The sequence below is a fragment of the Strix uralensis genome, chromosome 8 (assembly GCF_047716275.1).
Source record: "Strix uralensis isolate ZFMK-TIS-50842 chromosome 8, bStrUra1, whole genome shotgun sequence".
Taxonomy (NCBI): Eukaryota; Metazoa; Chordata; class Aves; order Strigiformes; family Strigidae; genus Strix; species Strix uralensis.
The window spans coordinates 26,213,333-26,239,628 of NC_133979.1; the positions used below are offsets into that span (position 1 = coordinate 26,213,333).

The following is a 26,296-nucleotide window of genomic DNA, read 5'->3' on the forward strand; positions in this document are numbered from 1 at the left end:
CAAATTAAATGGCCTATATGGAGGAAGCACATGCTAAGAACTTCTCAAAACCAGAAGTGTACACCTGTTACTACTTTGAAAGAAAGCAGTAATAATTCTGAACTTCATGACTTGAGCAAAGCCACAAACATAGGAAGACCGAGGATGAAGTAAAGATCTCCATCTATTAATAGCTGTGTCTTAAAATGTCATCTATATATGTGAAGTTCTACAGGATGCACTCATGCCATGATCTTTTATTTATGTTCCTAGAAATGATCTATGATTTTAAGTAGTTATATCCCCTTCCTCATTAATTCCAAAAAGTGTCAGGAGCTGCTGGGCATCACACTTACCGTGAAATAAAACTGCAGGGACATTCTGGCACATTTCTGGCTTCTGCATCCACAGTATTCTCTGAGAATTGAATAAGTCTTCAGGTAATAAAGCAGAACTCAATACATTGTATTTCTCACAAATCTTTTTCAAGCAATAATAAAGAAAAAGCAAGCTTGTAGTAAGAGATGGGAGGAAACAATATAAGAAATGTAAAATAAAGGGGGAGAATAAATTTCTAAGCTTCCATTTTAAAATAAAACAAATAGGAACATCCTTATGTTTACCATCAGAATTTTGGATAAGAATCAAATTATTCCCAAAATTCCTCTTGCCTTATCCCACCTTTCTCGGCACAAAACCAGAATCTGCTGCAAATTTCTCTAAACAGATGGAAGGATAAACATAATACCTGCGTCACATGATAGGATAGTCACTTCACAGCCAGTTCCCTATAAAATACTTTATGACATGATTCTTAAAGGATTTCATGTAACGTATGTTATAATATACATGTAGTTTTAATTTTGAAGTATTTGTTGTAAAATAAATTTTACATCTTTTTCCATAATTCACATACAAGCTTTTATTTTCTTAATAGCAGTTGAAGAAAAATATCTTCTACTTTGTCTGACTGCACTAAAAGAAAAGCACTTGTATATATGAGATCAAACTACAAATACATAAGTTCTTGTTTCTGTGGCTTATGCTAGTAAGCACAATGGTATGCTTATCTAGGTAAAAGTGTTCTTTGTACAGTTAGACCACTTTCTTCTTCAGCTTTCAGAAGTACACAACTTGCCAGAAACACCCGTTTGCTGCTCAGCCATCAAAGCATGAGTGTGTGTGCCTATGTGTGTGAGAGAGCGTGAGTGTACCTGTATGTAGGCATTTCTCATGAAGAAGAAACTCTAATACGAGCCAGTAGTATTTGGTCAGAACACAGAGAATGTTTGGAATAAAAACCCCCTGAAATAATAATTAAATTTTATTTCCTTAAAAATTTTGAAACCCCTTTAATCTGAAGAGATTGACAGAGGTGACATTTTATAAAGGACAGGTTACTGTTATATTTTTAAGAGTTATTTGCTGTGTATTTTTATCTGGAGAGAAAATTCATTTTGTGTGACAACTTTCTCAACTCCACTCATATGAAGCCACAGAAATCAACAGGTACAACCAAGTCTATCCAACAACAACAAACAGGGATTAGAATGCTGCTGTTCAACAAAACCATTAGTTAGAGCAGACTGATGATTTGCATATCACAGAATCAGAGCATGGTTAGCATTGGACAGGACATCTGGAGGTCATCTTGCCTAAGGCCCCTGCTCAGGCAGGGCCCCCTAGAGCCAGTTGCCCAGGATGATGTCCAGAGGACTTTTATCTCCAAAGAGGGAGACTCCACAGCCTCCCTGGGCAATCTATGCCAGTGCTCAGTCACTCTCACAGTAAAAATGTGTTTCCTGATGTTCAGAAGGAACTGACTGTGTTTCAGCTGGTGCCCATTGCCTCCTGTCCTTTTCCCTATGCATCACTGAAAAGGGCCTGACTCTGTCTTCTCTACACCCTCCCCTCAGGTGTTTATACACAATGATGAGATTCTTCCCGAGCGTACTGTTCTCCAGGCTAAACAGTCCCAGCTCTCTCTCAGCCTTTCCTTGTAGGAGAGATGCTCCAGTTTCTCGATCATCATAGTGGAGCTTTTCTGGACTACCGATGGTAGCTCCATCTCGGCTTGTACTGTGGAGCCTAGAACTGGACACAGCACTCCAGGTGTGGCCTTACTAGTGCTGAGTAGTGGGAAAGGATCACCTCCCTCCTCCTGCTGGCAGCTCTCCTCCTAATGCAGCCCCGGACACCATTCACATTCTTTGCCACAGGGGTACATTGCTGGCTCATGTTTAGCTTGGCGTCCACCAGGACCCTCAGACTCTTTTCTGCTGAGCTGCTTGTTCACCAGTGAGTCCCCAGCGTGTAGTACTGCATATATGTGGTGGATGTACTACTGCGTATATGTGGTGGATGTAAGTGTCTCAATTCCAAGACATGTAACATTTCTGTACTTTGAGAGCATACTGTATTCTTCATGACATCTCTGAACTAGAAATTTGATACTTCCTCTTTTCTTAAAATGAAAAAATCACCTCCACCTGTTGTTACGCTCTCTGATAAGAGAAGGAATGGGAAGCACATTGTGGTGTCATGCCTCTGCAAGTAAGATGTGATAAGAAAAATGCATAACTATAGTTACGTTTTTCTTCATCCCTTCCCCAGAAGCATCAGAGCAAGAAGTTTCTACCACAGTCCATCTCTAATCTCACATCCTCACATTCACTGAAATACCATTTCTTCCCTTTTGCATCAGATTCTGTTCGTGTTTCATGTTCCTGTTCCTAGTAGACTTTCTGGACCTGAATGAGAGTCCACTGGCAGCACCAAGGAATTGGAGCAGGAATAACAAGAGCTTTGCTCTAAGCACAGTTGAAATCCCTCAATCATTTTTAAAATGATCTGGTAGACTATGCTCATGCAATTTAAGATGTGATGATTGAAACAACATATGCATTAAACAATCTTTCAACCTGAAAAACTGTAAGTACTGAACAAAGATGCTACATATTTGTAGAAAGAAACTATATTCAGAGTAAAGGGATTTTACACTTCTGACCTCTTTCAAGGTAATCTCAATTTGATGTTTTGATTATAGTCCTTCCAAAAGCAGCATTAAAAGTATTTTCTATTTTTTAATTCCTTAACAGAAAGAGCGGGAGAAGGGATCTAATCTGGCATTTATGTTTCGACTGCCTTTTGCTGCTGGCAGGGTTTTCAGCATCAGTATGTTGGATACGCTGCTTTATCAGGTACTATAAACAATAATGTGACTTATCTTAACACAGACATGCATTGTTACCAGCCATTTTATTGTACTTGTTACATGACACTGTTTTCCTACATGTAAGCCATTAATGTCTGTATCTGTACCAGGGACAATCAAAGGCAAAAGCTAATGGAGCATGTTCCACATGACAATACTAGCTCAGTTATCAACCCCAAAATCATGCTGTCCTTGCACAAATTCTGTTTTTAAACGATATAATACTGTTTGTGAACCTCTCCACAGTCAAATAAGTGGGATAGTTTTGATAGGGCCTACATAAAATACAGGTTATACAGACTAATAATGCTTGCACTCTGCAACAAAAGGGCAGTACCTATTCTCACAAAGTAGTGTCTCTAACCATGAAAATCAAGAGAATTACTTTTATGAGTAATTTATCAGTCATCTGCATTTCCTGATAGAGTCCTTAATTACTTCATTGCATCCTGTCCTCTTACTCATGGCAACTAGACCTACAGATGACCAGTCATCATATTTCAAAGTAACGCATTCTGGCCCTAACAAGAAATATATACAGTGGGTACAAAGAGACACTGGGGGGAAAAAAGGCAGCACTGAACCTTGTTGCCCAAGAATCCAGGACAGAGCTCCTCATGCAAAAAAAAAAAAAAAAGCGGTGACAGTCTGTGGGGGTAAGGGAAGAGCAACAGCCTCAGACAGCTGAAGGAACAATATATCAGAAAATATGGGGTCAGGACAAACGTTGGTAGTAGTTGCTGGTTTCAGGGTGGAAAAAGAGGAGAATATTGTCCTTGCTTCTCAGCAATGACCTCCTTTCTGCATACCCCAATAACATCGGGATGCCCAAGCAGCAGCCCCCAGCATTAGCCTTCAAGGATCTAGCTATGCAGAAGTGGCAACACCACCATGGCCCATGTAGTCTTCTCACCTAAGCAGCTACCTACCTACTTTGCCTATATCATGTGGATGCTTTTGTATTCAGGCACTAAACATTCTTTCAGGAAAATGAGTTTACTTGGTAATTTGATGCATTGAAAGTGTTCTTTCATCTCAATTCTACTTCCAAATAAATTCCCTGAAGGCAAACTCTTAACGTAAACAGGACAATTCCTGGAACTAAGCTTTTCTCAAAAAGTCATTAATATATAAAACAGTCATGTATATGGACAAGTACCAAAAGCACAAAAGCCAACAGATGTAAAGCCATTTATAAAATTCTAGATGTTTTAGAAATAAATGTATTTGCTTATAAAATATTTTTAATCATGTCCCAGAATTTCAACATCACATATGGCAATATTTTTTAAAAAAGTAGATTAAGACACCTATATAGAAACAGATCTGTCATCATCAACTCCTGCCAGCACATAAGTAACTTCAATATTTTATATTTGCTTCTACACATGATCAGTCATGCTGTGACTTGACAGAGTAAAACCATTCACCAGAAAGTGTTTAAGACAAAAACCCGTCCCACACTCATTCTTACTCAAATTCCACCCGTTCTTTCTTTGAACTCCTACTCCTCAGGTAAACTGTAATTTTTCTAGAATTATCTTTCTTATTCTAAGTTACAAATACTATGATGGCAAGTTTTCTCTGTTTTTTTTTTTTCATGGCCCCATCCTTTTCTGTATGACATCTTTTTCATCTGCATATAAGGAGCAGAGTAAATGACATGGGCAACAGCGGAGTTCATCTGGTGCTTCCTATTTTAGGTCAAAAGAAAAACCTCTGAATTATCTTTAGGACACTGACTGAAAAATCAAAACTTGGTCTAGCAAATCCTTGTGAATACACTTGATAATTTAGCAATTCCATATCATAAATGATGCAGCCAAGATAACAAATAAGCGAAGGTTACAAGATGCTCATTTGGATTTACCCCATCACAATTGGAAGATTACCAGTACAAAAATTAAAACAGTTGAATCACTATGTATCAAACTAAACCTGTCTAGCTTCTGAGTTTAAACAAATTCAGATGCTATAACTCTAAAGGATTTATATAACACCTTTGTAAGATATTTGTTTATTAAAACCTATTAAAACCTAGCTCCACATTTGTATTAAGCCAGAAGAGCTAATTGCAACTTATGTTCCAACAAGGATTGATAAGCCTGCCTTGAATGCTGCCCTGCTACCTCAGAAGAGGTGGCAGTGAACAGTCCTACCACAGTTAGCAGAGCACCCACATGGCCCTCTGATTCCAGCAGCCCAACTCACAAGGAGAAGAAATACTTGTGATTTTAGCTGATCGAATGTCTATTCCCAGTATTAGCCTACACTTCTACATTTAGCATAATTTCTACCTTTTAACCAATCAGCAAAACACTTCTGTTAGCAGAGCAACAAGCCAGACCTGAGATAAGGCAGATCAACCCTTAAAAAAATAGATGGATTGGCGAAGGCAAATGACTCATTTCAATTAAAATAATAGCACTCTAACCATAGTGTTACCCACTACTCAGTACTGCAGACCCATCTAACATACAACAGCATTTCTTTTGCACAGAAGAGTTCATTTTTATAATCTCACATCTAATCAGGCTAACACCTTACTTCTGTTGATCTTACGTCTACATTCATCTTTGCTTTCATGGTGCCTTATTATGCCTTAGCCTCTCTGAATTCTGTATGTACCTTGCATGCATAACCAAATAAGAACAAGTATTTTATGTAAGTAGAGTCATCACAAAGAAAGGAATAACTATTTCTACAGCAATCAAGATACTTAAAAAATAAAGAGATTGATGTAAATACAGATGTACAATTTCTTTGAAATTCACACATGGTGCTAATGGTTACCTGCTCATCTGTTCATTAAAGCTTTTTTCTTTCTTTTCCATCTCTCCTGTTAAAAATCTTGCAGTCATTTGTGAAAGATTATATGATTTCTATCACAAGACTTCTGCTGGGACTTGATACCACACCAGGATCTGGGTTTCTCTGTTCTGTAAGTTATTTAAAAAAAAAAAAAAAATAAAAAATTACTGAGTTATTACTGAGTACCAGAGAAGATTCTGTACTGTCTGCAAAATATCTCTAATTTCTTTGTATGGCACTTCTTTTTGTGAAAGTCCAAGAAAGGCCATCTGTTTTCTTCTTCACCAGGGGAGAAGACAAGAAAATCAGACAGAAAACATACCAATTTTTAGTTACTTCCATAGGAAAAAACACACCCCACCCCCCTCCCCCCAGGAAAACACAATACATTCTATAAAACACAAAGGAAAATAGGAAAGACAGGAAAACACAGGAAAAATGCATTTTATATGAAACAGTGATGGCAGTTCAACAACAAATTAGAAGAATTAATTCTATAAAAACCAGTAAGCACTACCTATATTGCACTGCCTGGCTAGCACTTACACACAATGCTATTTCACAACATCCGTTTCCATCATAGGCAATAAAGGGCAGAACCCGATTTTACATAAAGATAAGATGTATTAAATTACTTTAGTTCAGGTGTCAAAGTTCAGAAGTCATCTTGTCTTTATGTATGTCAGTATTCCCCAATGCAGGGTTTTATTTTTTTATATCTATTTTTTATATGAATATATACACACACATATAAAAAATGAAACCATAAAATTTTATTTTTTATTAAAAATAAAACCCACTTTTCTGTTTTCTCCCACACCCATCACACCCTAGGTGACAAACAGATCAACAGAAGTTATTTACCAGTTGCTTCCTGGGGCACTATAAAGAATTGCACGTTGTTCTAAAAAAGGACGTTAACAGCACTGGTTTACAGAAGTTTAAATAAAAACCAATTACGGATTTGTTGGTCAATCAAGCTTTGTTACAGTGAATGCAAGACAGCTGAATCTCAGAAAAGGGGCTCACATATCTTGAAATAAAGCTAGTGTAATAGTAATGAAATACTTGAGATAAATTCAAGTCTTTCTTATGCCATTTCTGCTTAGTGTATTACTTTCCCCCGATCCTTTCTTCCCAGATATTCAGTCTGCAGTCTAGTGAACGGTTATCTGACTGCATTCAAAACACTTACACATGCTTCAGTCTATCTATCACCAGTTACTTACTGCTCTCAATATTCAGTTAATTCTTTTACATTTTAGTCAGATATGAACACTGAGTGAAGGATGTAATACAAGTTTTTAAAGTAATTTTAAAGAAGAACAAAAGTAATTTCCTAAGACTGAACCATTTGCACTGTCTCCCAAACAGAGAGAACAAAAGAAACAGTGTCTACAAACTCATCAGGTTCCAGATTTGGAGCAAAGGTGCAATACTACAATATGATCATTATAAGCTAGTGCTTAGTTTTAAAATTTTTTCAAGATTAGTATAGTGAACAAGTGATAAGACCTCACAAGTTAAAAATCCTCCTTCCTATTATTATTTGTTCAGATGAAAATCACAGAAGAGGATCTGTGGATTAGGACATATGCCAGACTATATCAGAAACTTTGTTCTTCTACGGGAGACATTCCAATTGGAGTTTATAGGACAGAATCCCAAAAGCTTACAACATCCGAGGTATGTCAGTTTACTATACTTTTCTCTGGATTTGATTACAGAGTATACAGCATTCTTTGGTCCTTGCAAGAATAGGAGCCACTTATTTAAAGAATACTGTGAATGCCATATCTGCAAATGCACAGAATTCCAATAACGCACTGAAGGTCTCCCTCTGCTGACATGTATGTGGTCACATGAACTCAGGGCTCACATTCAACTCCAGACTTCATGAATACTTAGAGCCAGTCTACATACTGACTTTAATTCCTGTGCTTGTCTACAGAGAACTGACTGACTGAAAACAAGGAGCAGCTCGGCCGCAAATAGGATGGGCTAGGATAGGTAGCTCTAGTCTGAACTTGCACGTGGTGGCTAATGACAGTATCGATAACAAGCTGTATGACCAGGTCCTGTATCAGGTGTGACAAGAATGTCAAGACTGTGTCTCAAAACAGGTGGCATTTCAGTATTCACATGAATTTCTAACTAGAAATGAGCAACAAGAGAATAAATCAATGTTACTAAAAGTATTGTAGGATTTCTCTGAATTTAGCTGCCAAACAGTGGTAATTTTTGAATATATGTATTTATGCCTGCCATATAAATGTATACACTTCTCCCTATACATATGAAAAGAATGACAAAAATACTTTTTCCTATTTAACACACAATTTTTTTTGTGCAGTTTTTATTTGTCATGTATAAGCCATTTGTTTATGTGACCATTAATATTCCCATCTCATTAAACCATGGCTCAAATACCGAACTAAATTGCAACAGTGAACAAAAACTTTCTCCTTTTTTCCAAAATACTCAGATATAGTTTTCTGATTTCCAAGACAGACAATTTGTATTTTCTTTTCCATATTTCAGAGAAATGTTATAAAACATAAAGGCATGTAATGCTTAACTGCAAAACTTATCTTGAAGGAAGTACAAGCATTCAGCTGAAGTTAATTTAAAAATAAGGGATACAAAAAGCTATGCAAAATTCCACCAAGTTCACCAGTGTTTGTGGACCACCAGTACCTCTACAGATGGCTTTTACAGTTCAGCCAGCAGACTGTGCCTCTGCAGTAATGTCAGTTGATTTTTTAAAATATTGCATTAACATAATCCATCAAAATCATTCCTTGGAGAAGAGTATAGGCAGTATCACTGCTAATATGAAAAAAGGCTGTCATAGCTTTTAACAAAACAGAGGAGATGCCAGATTTTAAGAATTCATTAAATAAGGGTAAGTAAGATAAAATTCATGGCAATGCTTTATTCTCACATTCACAGCTGACTAAACTTCAGGTCCAAAAAAGAGAATCAAGAACAGTTGAACTGTGAACATACAACATATTGTGAAGAGTGCATTTCTGTGGCATGTTTTTTTCCTTTCTGAATTTTCACATACTTTCAAACATGTAGGCTGACTGGCAAACAGCATCTGTATAGGGGAGGGTTAACTATAAAAGTAACACTCACCTTTTCTATATGTCTATATGAACTTTTTTTTTTTTTTTTTTTTTTGGCAAGGGGTGGGGGGCAAGCAAGCTTAACTGATAAACTAAAGATCTTTCAAAAGTTTTTCTGAAAACAAGGTTTGGGACCATCAGTCACACAACTCTAAACTCACAATTTTACCATAACATTGGGAACCTCTGGAACATGTACACATGCAGCTGCTCAAGTGCTTGAACATTTGATCAGACCAGGCCCAGATTTATTTTAAGATAGTTATTATCTTTTACAAAGAAGCAATTTCTTAAAACATTCAGACACTGAAACCAGCCTGGAAGGCAGTGTCCAATAGATAAGAGGTGTTCTGCTATTACTTCCTACCAGCTTTCACAGGTAATCTCATGAAGAGTTTGAGTTAAACCACGTAGAGGATGGGGGTGAGGAGAGCAGGCGGGACAGGGAAATCTCCTAGTTAAGTTTTCAAATTGTCAGGTACTGGACTAATGTGGAAGAGTGGCACTGTCTTTGTATATTAAGTGAAGTATAAGCATTTGTTACTCTGAAAAGCTTAGGGCTCTGAATGCAGAACCGCATTCATATTTTCACACTTCAATACTTTGGCAGCTTCTTCGTTAGTGGATGAGTATTTGTGAAACCCTTTCACCTCTAGAGAGGGGCAGGGGATTCTTCCCTGACCTAGCTCTTCCCCAGAACATAAAAAAATGACATCTAGCACTGCTTCTGTGGTCTTTATGGGTAGATACCTACAAACGCAGAGACAACAAGGTTTGTAATCTTTCTGCAAAGTCCTTCTTCTGAAGTTAAAGGAATTTTCGAATAATTACACTAATAAAATCAGCGTGGAGGATCATTTTAGCTTTTCATATAATAAGCCAGAAACAACTTTAAAATATTGTTGGACAAGACCTTTAAAATGAAGGTTAGAGAAATGTAAATTGCTATTTTTCTCAGGAATTCTAACCATAATTTGAAGATTTCTAACTCAGAGAACCTCCAATGTGTGTATAAATTTGAGTTTAAACACACATATAAAACTTTAATTTGTATTGCACACACCTGGAAGCTGTTAGTTAATGGTTAATCTGAGTCACAAGAACAAAATATGCCAATATTAATATTTCTATATGTATGATTTCTTCTTTGGCACTCCCTTTTTGTACTGTGTAAGTGAGAAGCCCTCACTTCACTCTGACAGATAAATATAATCCCTTTAAAAATAAAAGGAAGTTTTCAGTGATCTGCTTACTAAATAACAGGCAAATCTAGATGGCCTCTAAATGACCTGCACCTAGACTCAAACCATTTCCATTTCATAAAAAGAAAAAAAAAAAGATATGAAATTTTCCTTACTACCCGCTGATTTTCTGTGGTTCCTGTTACACAGTCCATGTTTGTTTCTTTAGATTCACTTCTATTTAAATTGTCTTTTGTTTTCTTTTGTTAGTTACGAGAAATGGCTTCACAAGTAAGTATTTGCTTATTGTCTGCCTGTTTCTGGGTGTCATGGTTTAAGCCCGGTAGGCAGTAAGCCCCACACAGCTGCCTGCTTGCTTGCTCACCCTGCAGTGGGATGGGGGAGAGAATCAGAAGAGTAAAAGCGAGAAAACTCGTGGGTTGAGATCAAGACAGTTTAATAGGTAAAGCAAAAGCTGCACATGCAAGCAAAGCAAAACAAGGAATTCACTCAGCACTTCCCATCATCAGGGTCAGCCATCTCCAGGAAAGCTGGGCTCCGCACCACATACTTGGGAAGACAAATGCCATCACTCCACAAGTACCCCCATTCCTTCCTCTTCCTGCAGCTTTTATTGCTGGACAGAGTGCCATATAGTATGGAATATCCCTGTGGTCAGTTGGGGTCAGCTGTCCTGGCTGTGTTTGCTTCCCAACTTCTTGTGCACCCCCAGCCTATTCACCAGCAGGGCACTGTGAGGAGCAGAAAAGGCCTTGACTCTGTGTAAGTGCTGCTCAGCAGTAACTGAAACATCCCTGTGTTATCAACAGCATTTTCACCAGAGGTCCAAAACATAGCCTCACACAAGCTACTATGAGGAGATTTAGCTCTATCCCAGCCAAAAACAGTACACCGAGTTAAACCCCTGGACTAAAACCCTTACAGGACATGGAACTACACAATGGATCATCCTTGAGTAAATAAAGCTTAAAGCAGCATTGTTCTGGACACAAACATCTTACCAAAAATCTGAAAGTTGACAGACTGGGACTTTCAAAAAAGCCCAAGGGAATTTGGTCCCTATTGGGCCTGTCCCTATTAGATTCTGAAAAAAACAGATAATCTTTACAGTCTAGTGAAAACTTTGATCCTAAACACCTTAAATGCTAAAAGTCACCAACTTTTTCATAAAAGGAGTATGTGGCTGTACTTAACCACAGTTTACAGACAGTTGTACAACCACAGTTGTACAGACAGCTGTTGGAGCAGAAAAGCATTCCTAGAACCCTGGATGCAATTAAGAGCTAGTGGTATACAGAAAGGTAAAGTTACTTTAACATAAAACTTGCAGTTAGATAAAAATAAGGAATTGCTACAGAATAGATGAATCTGCACATTAAAACTGTTTCATATTTTAGGCACTTAGCTCCCAGGGAGCAGCAAGGCAGGAGAACCAAGATCCAAGAAACTAACTGATGTTTGGTGTTGTAGTGCTGTTATCACCATACTCACAGCCACCCTGGCCATCTCAAATATGATCACTGGTGTGTTCGTGACTAAAATCCCATTCCTGCCACGTGTTGGACAATGTGAGCTAGTGTTTAAATAAGGGCGTGAAACATCCTCTTAGAGCACCTTGCCCGAGTGGAAAAACCCCTGTGGGTCACAGATGTCCAGCAGCACAAGTAAGCAATCACACCCATTTGGGCACACAGTCTGATACTTGAGATGGGAACCTGCCTTTAAAAACAAAACAAAAAAAATGAAACTTAAAGAAAAAAAAAAAGTAAAGGCAAACATTTCTTCACTTAACATATGGCATACAGATTTTTTTCCCCAGTAAAAGCAGCAGTGATGTAAAGAGTTAACATGCACCTTGGTATTTTCCAGAGATTTCACCATGTTTCTATTTTAGGGAATCTCAAAAAAAAAATATACACACACTTCGTAAAACGTTAAGATGATCAATTACTATGATATAGTAGTAGTGACACCAATTATGCTTCTCATACAGCAGGTTTGCAAGATATGCAAAAAGGAAATTAAATTAAAAGAAAATAAAGCAACCAAACCTCATAATAAATTAATGATAGTTACAAAAGTATTTTTAAAGAAAGTTTGAGACTGATTAAAACAGAGGGGAACACACAGAAGTACTCTTGTGCTGGGCTTTTATCTTCTGTGTATTAAACAGCTGCCACTGGCAGGCATGCTTTTATGCTGTCTTTGAAAGGGGGTTTGGGTTTCTTTGGTTTTGCTTTGTCTTTAAACTGTTTAATTTTTTCCTCCTGCATACAGTGAAGGGCCATTCTGGACACCTTTCCCAACAGGCAGCATAAAAACTGAAGTCACCTAAGTAAATAATTAAGTTTATCACTTTCATGTATGGTTTCAACTCACATATCCCAGTGTTTCAAAAGCTGAAGCTCAGGATTTGCAGATTCACAGAATCAAAAGATTTGTTCTTTTACTTGGTCTTTCCTGATTATTGTCTGGCTCAAAAAATGTGACTTACTCTCCTGTAATGATTAGGATGATCGGTCTCTGCCTTTCCAATACTACTGCTGGCGACTCCAGATGTAGCAATGCAGACAGGAGGAAAGGCAAAACAAGACCATTCTTTATACTCAGTTTGTATCAGATTTGTTCACACCAAATAGACTTCCTATCCATAAGTAGCACCTTATATGGAACGTACTTTGCTTACCTTAATCCTTACTGTAAAATACATGCAAAACCAAAACATCAATTAATTTAAAATAACAAAAAAAACCAAAATCAAATATCATTTCTGTACATAGGGATTCAGGGTTCTCTCTTACACCCTACCCAAAATAACACCAGCTGAGTCAGTAGCAAAACTTAAAAAATGTTATTTTTAAAAAAACAAACCCTATTACAGAATAAGATGAATATCCTCAATACATTAGTGGGTTTTTGCATGAGTCTTATTGCAAGATCCTAGTCTAGAACATAAAAAATGTGATTTTACTTGAAGTGCTACAACATAAGCATATTTGGTGTTCTTTTTAATTATTGGTTTTGATTGTTTTGTTGTTCATTTGGGGTTTTTTTTACACAGATAAAAGCTACTCTGTGCGAAAGGGAGAAGGTTAGTATCTTTCTCACACTGTCAGACTTACTCATATTAAATATTATTTTAGGGTTCCCAGGAACCTTACAGATTCTGTGTGGGACAGGGTGGTAAGCCTCTTAAAGAAAGATTATGTTCAACACTGATGAGGTCAACAGAATCTTACTTTCAGATTTTATATTAATGGGAAAAGGCCTTTAGAACCTCAGTAATTCTTCAGCTAAATTTGCTTTATTCACTAACCACTTCCAGCATATTGTGAATTCTTGCTGTTCTGGGGATTCATAAAAACTGAGCCAGCTCCACTTTAAGTCATCTTTGTTTTATACTTCATTTATTTTAAGCACTTGACACACTGAAATCAGTCACCAGTAACTTGGTAATATGACTGTGCTGCTACCAGTGAGGGCTTCACTTTTTCAATGTCAATAAAAGACATGTTTCAAAGATCACAACAATAACTGAGGATTATAAGGAAATAGTTTTGAAATTAGAAGCTAAAAGTATTAGTTAAATGTAAAAGAGACATCAAAACAATTTTGAAGTTATCTTTTGAAATATTTCCTCTTATATTCGCTGTGATCTTTTCGTGTATTAGAATTGCATATGTAGCCCTTCCACTTGACTTATTTCAGTACTGCTGTGTGCACGTACCATTGGTCATACTTGGGTGGCATGAAGAAAAGACGGCAACAGAGGGCCAGATTTTGGCTCTTAAGTCTTTTTTTTGTTACTATATGACTGAAAAAGCAACATCACTATGCTTTAAGGTATGAATTCATTACTTCATTTGCAAGAGGTGGCCTGAATCACACTGAAGGCTATTGCATACATCCTTACTTCAGACACAGAGGCGTTCCAGATATTATGTGCTGGAAGGTCAAAAAATGCCTGGGAATGTGAGACAGAGGTAACAGGCATGTTCCACCTGTGGTCTTAAAAGAGTACTCAGAATGGTGCAGCCAAAGTTGAACTATTACTTAATGAATCCACAACATGCATCTAAAAAGCAGTTACAGAGCTTGAATTTCTAAAAATATGCAGACTTGGAAGAAAGTGAAGTCATTCAGAACAGATGCCTAGATTCAAGAAAGGCAGTATCAAAAGGCTAGAGTTGTTCTCAGAATCAAAATAGAATCAGGCACTAAATAACACTTAACTGCTTTTGCACTTCAGAAATTTATTTATATCATAAATGAGCTTTTCACATAAAAAGTCAAAGTCTAGTGAAGGGTGCCCAATTCAGGAACACTTGCTAAGTATGAACAGCTGAATCCCCTCAGCTCCATTGCAACCAGAACATATGTTCAACTGCACTGTTGAAAAGAGGAGAGAATGTCTTAATCTGCTTCCATTTTTTAAAGCCCTTAAACTCTCCTGTCATTTTCCTTTCAAGTCTCAAATCTCTATCAGTGTGGAGGAATGGGAAGACACTAAAGACACCAAAGAACAGACTAGTTATCGTAGTAATCATCGTAACTCAACATCTAGTGATCAGTCTGATCATCCCTTGTTACGACGAAAAAGCATGCAGTGGGCCCGACGGCTGAGCAGAAGAGTACCAAGACACTCTGGAAAAACAGCTGAGAAGATAAATCAGCAGCGAATGAACCTTTACAGGAGGTCAGAAAGACAGGAGCTTGCTGAACTTGTGAAAAACAGAATGAAGCATCTGGGCCTTTCTCCAGCAGGATACGGTATGATTACTATAATACTTTAAATTCAAAAAAATTAGTATTATGCAAGATTAACTTATTTTCAAGAACTGAGGGTGCCATAAATAATAAGTTTATGATAATGGTTTTGTTTTGTTGTTTTGTGGGTTTTTTTTCAGGTTTTTTTGTTTGTTTTTTTTTCTTACTGAGAGAAGCTTGGAATATTTTTAAATCAGTTTGATTTTCAGATGGAAAGCTCAGAGGCAGTATGTCAGTCACGTTTATATTTAGCACATATAATACGTGTATGCAGAATATATAAATATCCCCCTATCATTGAGTCATTGAACAACTGTGCCATATTTCCATAAACTTACTGAAATACAGATGAAGACAACTGTTGTGAAGTTCACTCGTATGTCAAGGTTGGGAGTTGTCTATGTGAAGGATATTGCATTTTCCCCACAATTTTAAAAATTAATGCCTTTTAAGTCCTTTTCCAGCAAGGCTGATGTTGAGTTGGTTTTCTGTTTGGTTGGGTTTTTTTTAAAGCTATTGACAAGAGCTCTGTAAAACTCTTCTTAATACATGCACCACAGCTACCTGGGTTGCATTTCTATGGCCTTGGCTCTGTAGCATGTTGTGTAGAAACCCCCAGAACTACGGGTTCTAGTTTTCCTAGAAACACCGTGAATTTCTAGATCCCAACTTATTGGTCTGCATAGTAGGTCCATTCTGGAGGTTTGCATTTTCTGCTTCAGAAGCACAAGTACAGGGGTTCCCATGCTTAATTTTCATTTGAAGAATCCAAAATGTACTGTTTTACAAATGTGCTACTCTTCATTTTTCAACATAATTAATTTTAAATTTAACTTATCCCTAAAATATCCATTAACTGAAGGTAAATCTGATATTTCTTGCAGGATGGATATTTTTATTTGTCCATTTTAACTACACACATTCTTAATGTAGGGTCAAAACATCTTTTGATGCCAATAGCAATGTAGTACCCAACAGTAGTTGTTGTTGTTGCTCTTGATAATACAAAATCAATGGTGAGAGAAGGCTGCTACAGAATACATGGTTATAGTTTTTCTCAATCTTTATGAATTAGGTATGTAAATACACACTCTATCCTACACTCCAACTGGGTAATTGCTATTCCTTCTTTCTTTGTGGATATTATATAACTCTCTGCAAAAAAATTCAGAACTAAATATTTTCCAGGAGTAACACAGGCCACAAGAACATTTGATCAACCACAAAGAAGTTTTGTAAATTTGATTCATATTTATACTAGTGACAAGAAAACTTTGTTATATTCCTGCTTTTCTTTTAAAATCCCAGTTAAAAGCCAAAAATAAATATTCATTTAATTATTTAAATTTAGGAAGATTATATACCCTCTGCAGAACAGCAAAATCTTGATAGGTAAATGCTTCACCTGATTACATTTATCTGCCCTGATTCTGATTTATAAATTTTCATGAGCACTTCTTCTTACAGATGCACCTCATTATAAAGAGAGCTTCTACTTTTACAACCCAGGAACAGCCATATTCTGAAAAAAAAAAAAAACCAAAACCTCAAAAAACTGCAAACCAGTTTTACACATGCAGTCAGCTACAAACCTGGGTTGTCACATTCCCACTGCCATCTTTCCACCCTCTGTCACATTCAGAAAGAAACTTCAGAAGCCTTTCACCCCCCTTCAGAGCTAGCTCACTCCCCACTCATCCCACTACATATTAGTATCTCTATGTATGGGGATGACCTCTAAAGCCAATTTCACATCTTCAGTGTCCTTTTTACATTGATAACCTAATAATATCTAAGACGTCCAAAATTCAAATTCAGTTAACTGAATTTATTTAACCCAACTGAGACACAATGCAGTTTTGACTATGCAAGCCTCTAGCAGAGGTGTGATGTTAGTATGGTGGTACAGGTGCTTATATAACTAATTACAATTATTTGCATTGGTTTCACCTTACAGAAATAAGCTGTATTGTAAAACACCATTTTAGCTGTATAATTGCATCTATACTAAGAGTCTATGTGAACTTATCTAGTTGTTTGCTAGACAGAAGTACCTATGATGGTGCACATATGCAATAGAAGCATGTCGAAAAATTACACACAGTAGAAAATATCCAATATAGTGATTTTCAATCTACAGTACATCAAGAATACTTCATTAAAAGATTAAGGAATTGCATTGAAACTAGAATGGGGCTGTTCTCTTTCAAATCATAGCCTTCACTTGCAACATTTCATTAGAATAGTTAAAAAGGCAAGAAAGAAACACTAAGTTCCCTTTATACAGCATTCACATTTCAACCCATTGGCACAGGTGATAAAAGGAAAATGCTTACTAGATAAACAGGGAAAGGGAAAAAAGGTTGATATTGATGAAATCTAGAAATGGATGAGAACGCCATATATCTGCATTTAACATTGCTTATTATGAACTTAATGCCAGCTGAGGATGGAAGCCCCTACTTCCCACATACTAAGATAAGTCACATGACAATTACACTAAAATTAGGTTGTATTCAGAAATTCTATGACTGAAAAAAATGCAAAAGAACATTTTTAGAATATTCAGAAAGAAAACATGGTATTTTGAGAGTTGATAACCCAAAAGATGCTGTCAGTTCCAATTCAAGTACAGTTGAAAAGAAGTTGCTAAACTTATTTGAAATCACTTTGACACCTGACACTTTTTGACAGCTCTATAACCAAAGATGATCTTTTATCAAATTAGTTTGTCAGAAATCATACTTTTAATTTGCTTGTAAATATAATTAATTTGGTATGATTTTTGTCTTCTAGATGAAATGAATGATCATCAGAACACCCTTTCTTACATCCTGATCAATCCTTCTCCAGATACAAGATTAGAGCTGAATGATATCGTGTAAGTTAAAGCAGAAAAAAAAATAATTAAGAAATCACAAGACCTGCAAAATTTGTTTGCACTTCCTGCCTGAATTTATTTTATTATCTTTCTGCTGGAAGCGAACCCCAAACTTTCTCATACACCTGCAAAAACCAGAAATTTAATAGTCACCTAATTATACATATATGTGCATATATTTCAAATACACATATAAATATATAATACATATGTTAGTAGTGCTCTTACATCCATATTCTCTCACCCTTCTCTTACTCTGTGGATTTAAAAAATAATCTAACCAAATCTGCTGGATAGCTTCACAGAATTAGTATTCCCATTAAATTCTTGCTTATAATTTAGCTACCAAGTATTAACAGAAAGATCAACCCTTCAAAATCAGTGTTTTCAAATGGGATTTTATTACATGGATTCAAATATTAAAGCAAACAGCAGTCTTCCCCTGGATACCATGCGATATTCATGCTTAAGATAATTCAAATACAAATGGCAGGACCTTAACACAGGAAATTTTTTCACTTACCAGAAATTTTGCAGACTACATGAAAAAAAAAAAAAAAGATAAAGAGAACACAAATTTGAACTGTCAAGAAAGTTTTAAAGTCAAGAATTACAGATAATTATCTGGCATTGTCTCATACTGAAGTCCAGTGCGATTGCTGTGTTCAGGTCCTGAGCCATTTCTGCCTCTGCCTTGCCATACTAACATGCCCCATCTGCTACACGGGAAAGAAACCACCCAGCCCAGTTGTGCAAGGTCCTCCACATCAGTGCTGACCCACCTCACTGCTTGTTCACAAGGAGGAAAACTGTTTGAACTATTAGCCCTCCTGATACTAAAACAAAATCATCATAGTGCTTTGTAACACTGTCATATATAAAAAGCACAGCATAATACTAACTGTATCAAACAGCAAAGGCAATTATCAGAAAATTTGTTATTATTTGGAATACTATTTTCATTGTTATAGAACTCCACAGTATGTGTACTAATATTTAACCTGTAAATTCTCATACCTAGGCAACTAGGTATCCTGCGTTCCATTTTTCTGTCTTTGCAAAGACAAAGGTACTCAGCAATCCAGTATTGCATATTTTTGCAGTGGTGCTGAATTTGTAGTGTGCTACCTACATGTATTTACCCTCTAAATGCACATACTGTTACCTACTTTGATGTATATTCATTTCCTGATGCTTAGTGAAAGGGCCTGTGTCTCAGCTTAAGCTCAGACTTATTTCTTTTTTTTTTTAAATCTGACATGAGGAACATGATCCTTGTATCTGGATAACAGTTGATGCTTCAATAACCTGGATCGTTACTCTACCTGACCATAGTTGTCTTGACTAGGCAGCCCGTTGGCCCTCATGCAATGGGGGATTATTAGTAGACAGGCAAGGAAAAAGAGGTTGTTCTCTTTCCACAGTTTTCTGTCACAAAACCCAGAGCAGGTAAAAAGCTTTTTCTGTTTGTCCTTCCTGCTGACAAGCTGGAAGGCTAGTCTTCCTATTTTGTTTTTCTGCCCTTCTCAATATATTTTGCAAACTTTCTCCAGCTGGTTCCTCTTTCATCACACTTGTTAGCTGCACTTTTATGCCAGTATGGCTTATCCTTATCCAAACCACATATTTCTGTGCGTATCTATGACAGAAGCCAAAACATGTATTCACTTTAAGTCCTATGGATGCAACCTTCGTACTCTGATTTCCCATGCTTATACAACTTTAAGTCTTTTACATTCCCTGTGATTCTGTTACATTTGTAATTTATCGTGTGTATATCAGGTAACATACAACCCTGAACCACAATATGAGGAAATTTTCTTAGCTTTTAGAGATAGGTTGCACCCAAAGCAGCATTCACAGCTGTTGGTTGCTCAAAAAGCTTTCTTGTTAGTCTTTGCATTAGCTTTGCAAGCTAATGTTTAGTATCTTGACCTGATAGAGCTTAAAGGACAATGATCTCAGTGTCTTAATTTAATTAAAACAAAAGCACTTAAATTACTTTCAAGTAATATGTTCAGACTTTGCCTTAATAACTCCATATTTCATCTAGCCTCTTTACCTTAAAAAGCAGGTACTGAATAGCAGCATTTTCATTCTATAGCCATGAGATTTTTGTACCAAAACATTGAACATTTTGACTCTCAGCAGAGCACGATGGTTTTTTTTCTGTATCAGTTTCGTACTTGCAAATGGATCTTGTAGTAACACTCCTTGTTCTCTTTCATTCCAGAATTAGTACAATACATTCTGTTGCTTGCGCTAGCCGCCTTCTATTTAAAACAAAACAAAACAACAACAAAAAACCCAACCCTGAAACCCCACTACTGGCCATTTGGTCCTTTGACATGTTTTGGGGTTTTTTTCGTGGAGATTAACACTCTCCTTATTTGCTCTGGTGTTGGTGTTGATGATGCCCTATAAACCCTTAACTTCAGAATTGCAGTTTCAGTTCCAAAAGTTGCAATTGGGAGTTCCAAATTTCAGCAATCTGCAGTAACATCCAAAGATCACACATAGAAATTGCTTATGCAGTACCGATCCAGATGTGCCTAAGGGAGGAAGGTGACCACTGAGATTTGGCAGCTGTGACATCAGGCCAGTTATAAACCCTTGAGGCTCTAGCAGTTGTTTATCATATATTTTGGCTTCTTACAATTTTATCAAGGTTTATCACTATAAAAGTCTTGTTCATTTTTACTTAAGGCATGCTGTGATTTGCTTCCTACAGAATTATTTGTGATGTAGAACTTGTGAATTATGTATTTCAGGTACAAGTCTTTTGTTTAGCTTACTCTAGAAAAAAAAATAAAAATACAGAAAGACCTGAATTTTTCCCCCAAATTTAAGCATGTTTAAACATGCTTCATTTGGATTTGATGAACAGAACAGAGCAGACTCTTCCGCTACTCAGTTTCATTGGCAGAATCAGCAAAGCAAATAGGTTGTTCTGAAGTAAACATAAATATCAGATGTTATAAATAGAGGATAATAAGCCTGACTTTAGACAAATAGATAGCATGTGAACATGATAGGAACAGTACAAGTAGATTTTTTAATTCCATATTTAAGTGAACTGTTTTCTTACACAAAGAAGTTCAGGCTATTTGTAGCAACAAACTCTATGAGAGACAGAGAAAACACTCCTATTGTAGCCCTGACAGAAGGAGAAACACTAACAAAGTAACAGAGGCAGGTGGTGTTTCCAAATCATGGAAATCAGGGGATTCTCTTGCATATCCACCCTAAATGCCATGCCCCACCAGCCTCAACATCCGTGCTCTGAGGAGCTATGGTCGTGTTACTAGGTAAGCTGAAAACAGATACAGCAGTATAGTCAACTGAACATGTTAGTTCAGTTAATCAGGATTTTCCATTTTGTATTATGTTGAAGAATTTTTCAGGGTGTTTTAATTAAGTCTTGTGCAAAACATACTCATTATACTGCATGGTAGAAGTTCATGGCCTGTAAGCAGAAACTTTCTTCAGGGCCACTGCAGCAAATCTTTACAAGGACCACACAGCATGCACATGATCTCTATTTGGATATTTAAGTGTTTTCATTTGGATGATGAGGAGAAGATAGACAGACATGTGACACCAAGATTTCTGAGGATATGAGAGAAAGGATTCTTTCACATTTCATTTTCCTGCATTTCATTTTTCTCTCTTTAAAAGAAAAAGTAAAAACCAGGATTTGAAATAAAATTTCCAGTAGTTTCAACAGTACTGCTCATCTTTGGACTAGTTTAAGATACTGGAATTTAATCTAGTTGTCTGTCTTCTCTTTAAGAGCATAGTGGCACTGGAAAGCACTGATTGATAGGTCAGGACACTGAATGTTAGTTCTGCAGCAGCACAAAGCTGTTACTGCATCAGTGCCAAAAGCTGTCTCAGATCAGATAGTTTGTCACTTGAGACAGCTGACAAAACAGTGCAGTTACAAATTAATGGGAAGCTCTTCCATCCTTATCCTAAGAAAAGCAGTTATTTTAAACATCTCAAACTTAGATTCAAACTCATGAGGCATTTTCCTCAAGTATTCAGATCTAGTAGAAGTTCTTAGCATAAGAGTCCATCTCCAGACTGTCAGCTTACACCAGAATTATCAACATCACGCTTTTTATCTATTGAGCACAGTGACAGGAATTGTCCGTTGTTTTCTCACAGAATTCTTCTAAAAATTACTCTGGACTGCTTGTCCCTTCTTTAAGGTGTAATGAATAAAAGAGACACATAAAGAAATACAGAGTTACTGGCAAAGGAGCTGTCAGTCAAAATTAAGGTTTAGCTGTGCCTAGTACATACAGATGATGTCTAGCAGACAAAATGTGAAAATCTTCATTATTAGCATATAAAGTGAGTGATGTTACCCACATGTCCAAGTTACCCAACAGGAACTAGACTAAGCACCTTCAAAATAAATCTCTAAGTCTTCCTCAGATCTTTTTCAGAATTACAACTGCATGCATTTATTTTATCCTTGCTCACGCCAAATCTTTTTAATGAGAGTTATAATTTCTTTTTATAGATACTTGATCCGACCGGATCCATTGGCTTATGTTCCAAATACTGCACCCAGCCGAAAAGACAGCTTCTGCCATACAGTGGGACAAGACACCAGGGAGGAAACGCAACTTTGATATGTAACTCGTCACAAAATTAAGAGACAATTTTATACACACGTTGTTTCCACTAACCATTTTGCAAACTGAGTGGTATATTTAATTCAGGTTTTGGAAACAAAATGACAGTGGGTAAGTGACCAAATTTAGAAATGTGGTGTCTAGAAACTGATTTAAGGGATCGTCAGGCTTGTGGCCTGTTCAATATGGTAGCTGAACATTGTCAGCTTGACAGAATTTTGACACCTATTACTATTTAATCGATATGAACAAATGATTTAAAAAGTGACAGATTCCATCATGTGTTTTGCTTAGATGCTTCTAAGCCTATTTATCAAGGTGACAGCATGTCAATGACAGCTTCTGACCTACATCAGTAAAGATTGTCTGATGCCCATAGAGAGACCATGCATAATTTCTAGTAGAAAATATGTTAATCCCTAAAGCTGCCAATGAAGCTTTGCGTGTCAAGAATCCAGCTTTTGAAATCATTTTCAATCTCAGCCTGTCACCCATTTATACTAGAACAGGCTAGTTTCAGTCCTATTTTAGCCTCCAGGACCTGAATGTTAGTTCTCTGGGTTTACAGATCAGGTTGAATGACACAGCCTAGTCACACCACAGAGGTTGAGATTTGAGGCATATCCACTGAAAGATTAGCTCAGAGGAGCCCACCTGGAGGATAGTCCCTATCATCTCACACAGGCAACGCCCCTCTTTTGCAAAAACTGGGAAGGTACTGTCTGTGTGAAGCTGCAAACAATGGTAGCTCAGGTGAAATAGAACCCTTTTAACCTTAGTTTGTCAACAGAAGCCTGAACAGATTATGGTACAAAAGTGATACATCCCTCTAGAGAGTAATTCATACCACAAGTCCTTCCCATTTCCATGAATATGCCAGAACTGCAACTGTCCAAAGTATGTACATGCCCAGTCATTCAGATTACCCAAATTTTATAAGAAAATTAAAATTTTCATATTGAAAATTTAATGCTGCAAATTAAAGAAATTTATAACCCATTCCATAAAACAAATGTAATGACATGTTATGTGAAAAGGCGCCATGGATTTGAAGACTCCATTTTGGCATTAAGTACACAAGAAAGCATCTGCTAGTGTATGAAACATCTGAAGCTGCTACAGAATCTCCAGTCTACACATACAAGAATGCCACAATTGGTCAAGCTTTCTACAGAATTAAGCATGCCTGTACATGATCTTCCAGAATCATATTCTTGCTTTGCCATCTGTCACAAAGTGGGAAGAGTATGCTTAAGGTAAATATCCCTACTGTTACAATTATCCATACACAACTGGTACAAGAAATCTGGCAGGTAGTCAAATGGAAAAATCAGTGGAAAAATTTATTATTCTTTGAATTCCCTTTATGTCCTGCCTGTACAAAAATTCAGTCAAAATAGTTTATATTCTCTTCTATATTATTTGGTAGAAGAACTACAATTTATTTCTGAAAAATAAAATGCCAGGTTGCCCAGTGAACAACTCATGGATACGAGTACGCTTATCAGCATTGTGAGGATGCTGAAATCAAGTCACATTCATATTGGGAATGACAGCAAATCTGCTATTATTCCCTCCCTTCTTCTTAATTCTTTCAAAACTTAACTAATCTGTTCAATATTAAGTCAGAAATCCTAAAACCACAGTTATTAAAAAACCCACGGAGGTCTCAGAGTGGACTGAAGCCATCAGAAGACCAAGAGTACCAGTTCTAAAAGGAAAAAGGATAGCTGGAGAGTAGGGTTTCTCAGCATTTTTTTTAATATAGACATATTAAAGTCGCATCGTGGTTCAGAAGGGTTTCAGGGATTCTGCATAGAGCCCCTTATTGTTCAGTGTTTTTCCACACACTAGTCATTTATCGTATTATTCATAATAAAGGCAAAGTATTTCAATTGTTTCCTCTGGGCACCGTGGAAAAAAAGAAACAGTTTGAAATAGCTGTGCATACTGAAGTCTACAGTTTTTTTAAAAAACAGTATATGGTACAGGATCTTGTCCAAGGCCTGTCATAGAAGTTATCCCAGAAGAGATTGCACGTACAGTCTGAATAACCTCCTATTTTTAATGCCTTCAGTGAGAAGACTATATTCCATTTGAATATTTTTAAAAAAATACAAGTTTCTTAAAAATGTTCCCTCCAAAATATTAGGAGGATCTTTTGTTTCATACTGAAGGCCTTTTTAACAGAGTCTTACGTAGGCAGACAGGATTCCAGAAACATGCCTACCCTTCAGCTGGCAAGCTAGATACTCTGCTTTCAGTGCGATTCACACACTGTTCACAGGCATTCCCTGCACACTGCCTGTAATACCCACCACAGATTTAAGGCCTCTCTGCCACAAGGATCTATAGGTAGGACTTGATGTCTTGCATTTAACAGCCTATAAAGTAGTAGAAACAAGCAGTCAGGTGTATCCATTTTCCCACCCAGCTCAGCAGAATTGCTGCTCAGCTAGAATTGAATGGTAGCATCTAATGTGACCTGATATTTCTCCAGGCTTAATTAATTTCTAATTGTTCATTAGGCCCAGAAGATTTCCTAAAGCCAACACAAAGACAGCTGGAGACACTTGCAGTCTCTAAAATGAATGAGAGGCAATCTTTCTGAACAAAATACTTGGTTCTCTTCAAAATCTGCTGGAAGACAAGCAAGGTAATAAAAACTAACAGCTTCTTATGAAGCAGAAGTTCTAATAACCCATGAATAATATACCACAAAGTTCTGTTACTCAAAATATACTGCCTTTCATGTTGAAAGCAGAACAGCTTTGCTTCCTCTGGAATATCTTCACAGACAGACCCCATTCTAGTGGGATTCAGACCTTTCAAGAACCATCTGAAGCACCTCTTCATTAACACTTAATGAGAGAGTACACATTCCTTCAGGGTCAGGGAGGCAGTTCTTTAACGGTCATCCTACAGGCAATCTTATGTTCATGTGCTTTCTTTTCATTATGATTATCAGAAACATAATACAAGTCCAGTTGAACTTGGAATCTCTGTGCTTGGTGCTGGAGAAGGGATGATGAAGTTCTAGAATCAGCGGGTCCAAATGACTGTTGAACAGAGGAGTTCTGTCTGGTCATAGTTCACTCGGTAGAGAAATTTAGAGCTATGATCACTGACATAAGCAAGAGATTTAATTCTAAATCAGTTGTCAAAGGTCAGATAACCTATATTTGTTTCTCTCAATCAAAAAAAAACCCCACAAAATGACAATTTCAGTCTGTGCTTAACCGTATGTATTTTTTCCTCTGGTTCACTTCTACCAGTAACTCAAAGATGCCCATCTTCCCCAACACTATCTTAACATATACCAAGCAATTTGTTACCCAAAGTCACTATCCCAGTGAAGAAAGTGATAACAGATAATAATCACTTCATTCTCACAAAGGAATTCTCCAGCAAAGCGAGACCTACCTATGAAAACATGTTACCTACTCAGTCACAAAAAGTGTTTCAGTGAAATGTAGTGTATTTCCTTAACTATTTCAGTCTAATTCTAGAACACGCATTAATTCACATACCAAGTAAAAAGTATACAGTTTGAGTTTTTAAAACCTGCAGTAGAATGAAGTAGTGAAGTTTTCATGACATTTTGACTTGGAAATGAGAAGACAGTTGATTTCCCAGCATACGTATTTCCCCTCCCACAAAACAAC

General features: G+C 36.9%; 1 protein-coding gene across 4 annotated transcripts in view; it reads left to right on the forward strand.

Moving 5' to 3' along the window:
• KCNT2 (potassium sodium-activated channel subfamily T member 2) overlaps window positions 1-23,596 on the forward strand; it is a 151,142-nt gene extending 127,546 nt beyond the window's left edge. For 3 of the 4 annotated variants that reach the window (XM_074877225.1, XM_074877226.1, XM_074877227.1), the window contains 6 exons: window positions 3,078-3,179; window positions 6,051-6,134; window positions 7,562-7,690; window positions 14,807-15,107; window positions 17,901-17,985; window positions 22,517-23,596. In XM_074877225.1, the coding sequence (XP_074733326.1) occupies window positions 3,078-3,179; window positions 6,051-6,134; window positions 7,562-7,690; window positions 14,807-15,107; window positions 17,901-17,985; window positions 22,517-22,628 (813 nt within the window). In that variant the 3' untranslated portion in view covers window positions 22,629-23,596. Of the gene's footprint in view, window positions 1-3,077; window positions 3,180-6,050; window positions 6,135-7,561; window positions 7,691-10,586; window positions 10,608-14,806; window positions 15,108-17,900; window positions 17,986-22,516 lie in introns of all 4 variants that reach the window. The other variant, XM_074877228.1, reaches the window with a different exon arrangement.
• Window positions 23,597-26,296: the final 2,700 nt, after the last annotated feature.